General features: G+C 47.8%; 1 protein-coding gene across 1 annotated transcript; it reads left to right on the plus strand.

Moving 5' to 3' along the window:
* Positions 1–1,009: 1,009 nt before the first annotated feature.
* Positions 1,010–3,235, plus strand: LOC311236138 (cullin-3-like; the record flags this gene model as incomplete). The annotated part of the gene is made up of 1 exon (XM_084323757.1): positions 1,010–3,235. One exon carries the CDS (start codon positions 1,010–1,012, stop codon positions 3,233–3,235), a length of 2,226 nt encoding a protein of 741 aa, XP_084179883.1.
* Between the last annotated feature and the right edge of the window lie 483 nt (positions 3,236–3,718).

The following is a 3,718-nucleotide window of genomic DNA, read 5'->3' on the forward strand; positions in this document are numbered from 1 at the left end:
TGTTTTGTTTACTTGAATAAATGCTAACCTTTATTTAGAAAAGATCACGGCCATTGTAAATCATTGATTTCATGAGAATGATGTCTTAATAGAATCTTCTAGAACATAGAACCTTCTAGAATGTTGGTGGTGATGTCATAATAGCACATTCTAGATGACATATCGATTATAGCTGAATCACTGATAGTTTTCCTGTAAAGAAAAAGGGTTTAAAGGGCCAATTCACCTAATAAGGTATTTGCATTCCCTGATAAACTAATATAGATTTACCGATGATAACCTCAGAGACGTCTGAACGAACAGTACTGAACAGATAGACTAAACAACACATCAGAACTCGTTGCATTTGGTTTTTGGAACAGAGCTGGATACATCAACTGTTAACAGAATGGTTTCAAACAAGATTGAAAAGATTGAAAAAATGCCTGGCCTATCGTTTAGCCATGGAAAGGTGAGCTAAGTTATTATTTTATTATTAGTGTGGGTTCTCCCACACTATTGTAATCTATACTATTTATTTATTCTTTATTATTCCGCCGATTTTTGCCCGCTAACTCCTCCCAGAGCTTTCGCACCACATACACGTACGTGTAAGGTATCAAAACGACCGGCTTGGTCCAACTCAAGTTTCTATTACTTTTTGGAAAGTTTCACCACACCGTTTGGCTACAAATCGACTTTAAATGGGACATTTTGGTCCATAAGGAATGAAGAACATTCTAGAACATTTGTGATGTCCAGTATGATGTCATAATAGAACATTCTAGAACATTTGTGATGTCACAGTATGATGTCATAATCAAACATTCTAGAACATTTGTGGTCTATATATATTCAACAATACTCTCAGAAGATCTCATTGTGCATCTTGAGACAGTACTGAACAGATAGACTAAACAACACAACTCCTTGCATTTGTTTTTTGGAACAGCTGGATACATCAACTGTTAACAGAATGGCTTCAGACAAGATTGAAAAAATGCCTGGCCTATCGTTTAGCTATGCAAAGATGACAATAGATGAGAAGGATTTCAACAACAGCTGGGACGTTCTCAAGAATGGCATCTACGAGATCCAGAGGAAGAACAAAAGCGGGCTGAGCTACGAGGAGCTGTACATAAACGCCTACAACATGATACTCTACAAGCACGGCGAGAAGCTCTACACGGGCCTGCGGGAGGTGGTCTCCGAGCACCTCATCAACAAAGTACGAGAAGATGTCCTCAACTCTCTAAACAATAACTTTCTCCAAACACTGAATTTAGCCTGGATCGAGCATCAGGATGTCATGGTGATGATCAGAGATATCCTCATGTACATGGACCAGGTCTATGTGGAGCATACCAAGGTGGATAACATCTACAACCTGGGCCTCATCATCTTCCGGGACCAGGTGGTGCAATCCGGCCGCACCCGGGACCACCTGCTGGACATGATCGCCCGCGAGAGGAAGGGAGAGATGGTGGACAGGGGAGCGATGAAGATCGCCGGCGGCATGCTCATGATCCTGGGCCTGGGGGGCAGGAAGGTCTACGAGGAGGACTTCGAGGGCCCCTTCCTCGAGATGTCGGCCGAATTCTTCCAGATGGAGAGCCAACAGTTCCTGGCGGAGAACAGCGCCAGCATCTACGTCAAGAAGGTGGAGGCCCGGATGAACGAGGAGATCGAGCGGGTGAAGCACTGCCTGGACATGACCACAGAGGAGCACATCGTGAAGGTGGTGGAGAGGGAGCTCATATCCAAACACATGAAGACCATTGTGGAGATGGAGAACTCCGGTCTGGTCCACATGCACAAGAACGGAAAGAGTGAAGACATGGGCTGCATGTACAAGCTGTTCAGCCGCGTGCCGGATGGCCTGAAGACCTTGTGTGAGTGCATGAGCTTGTACCTGAGGGAGCAGGGCAAGGCCCTGGTGTCGGAGGAGGGCGAGGGCAGGAACCCCTTCGACTACATCCAGGGCCTTGTGGACCTGAAGACGTACTTCGACCGTTTCCTCCTGGAGTCCTTCGACGACGACAAACTCGTCAAGCAGACCATCGCCGGGGACTTTGAGTACTTCCTGAACCTCAACTCCCGCTCGCCAGAGTACCTCTCTCTCTTCATCGACGACAAGCTGAAGAAGGGGGTGAAAGGGCTGACGGAGCAGGAGGTGGAGTCGGTCCTGGACAAGCCCATGGACCTGTTCCGCTTCTTGCAGGAGAAGGATGTGTTCGAGCGGTACTACAAGCAGCACCTGGCCCGCAGGCTGCTCACCAACCAGAGTGTCTCTGACGAGGCCGAGAAGTCCATGATCTCCATGCTCAAGACCGAGTGTGGCAGTCAGTTCACTTCCAAACTGGAGCAGATGTTTAAAGACATGAGTATCTCCAACACCACCATGGATGAATTCAGGCAACACGTACAGTCCAGAAAGGTGTCTCTAGGCGGCGTTGACCTCATGGTAAGAGTGCTCACCAGTGGCTACTGGCCCACAATGGCCACTCCCAAATGCACCATCCCTTCCTCTGCCACACTCGCCTTCGACGAGTACAAAAGGTACTACCTGGGCAAACACAGCAGCCGACAGCTCACACTCCAGCACCATATGGGCTCTGCAGACCTCAACGCAACCTTCTACGGGGCCATTAATAAGGGGGACGGCTCGGAGGTGGGGGTGGGGGGCGCCCAGGTGACGGGCTCCAACACCCGGAAGTACATACTGCAGGTCTCTACCTTCCAGATGACCATTCTCATGCTCTTCAACAACAGAGGGACGTCCACTTTCGAGGAGATCCAGCAGGAGACGGACATCCCAGAGAGGGAGCTGGTTCGGGCGCTGCAGTCCCTGGCCTGTGGGAAGACCACGCAGAGGGTCCTGACCAAGGAGCCCAAGTCCAAGGAGATCGAAAATGGCCACGTGTTTACAGTCAACGATCAGTTTACTTCCAAACTGCACAGAGTCAAAATACTTATGGTTGCTGCCAAGAAGGGCGAGTCAGACCCCGAGAGGAAGGTGACGCGGCAGAAGGTGGAAGACGACAGACAACACGAGATCGAGGCGGCCATCGTCCGTATCATGAAGTCAAGGAAGAAGATGCAGCACGTTATCCTGGTAGCAGAGGTGACCCAGCAGCTCCTGGCGCACTTCAACCCGAGCCCTGTGGGCATCAAGAAGCGTATAGAGGGACTAATAGAGAGAGAATACTTGGCGCGGACGCCCGAGGACCATAAAGTCTACACCTATGTGGCATAGAGCAAGGCGGCCTGTGTGTGTGTTTGTGAGAGAGAGAGATCACAAGAGTTTGAGTTTTTTTTTTCTTTTTTCTTTTTTAAACATGACATAAAATTAGATACACAAGCATTAACAGTAAATATCCACAGTAAGTCACAGGATTATACATTCCATTTGATTCAATATAAATGTAGTTTACGAGATATATACCTAATACTTGCAATCCAAAACAATACATATGCTCCTGCTCGCTCTTCTTCCCCCCCCCAGGACCCCCCCTTGGATAATCCATCCATTTTCATTCGTTTTTAACCAGGCACTACAATTCATATGCTAGCCTTTATTCTCTCCACCACTTCTAACCAGATTGCAATGCTGGTTTCACTGACACCTAAAATTCTTGCTGTAGATATCTCTAGATAAATCACATCGAGATAGGTAAGAACCGATACCTTCCGGCACATTTTATCCGGTTGAATCCATCGTGATACTATCAGCTTTTTA

Source organism: Notolepis coatsorum (genome assembly GCF_963971535.1).
Source record: "Notolepis coatsorum genome assembly, chromosome: 1".
NCBI classification, from domain to species: Eukaryota; Metazoa; Chordata; class Actinopteri; order Aulopiformes; family Paralepididae; genus Notolepis; species Notolepis coatsorum.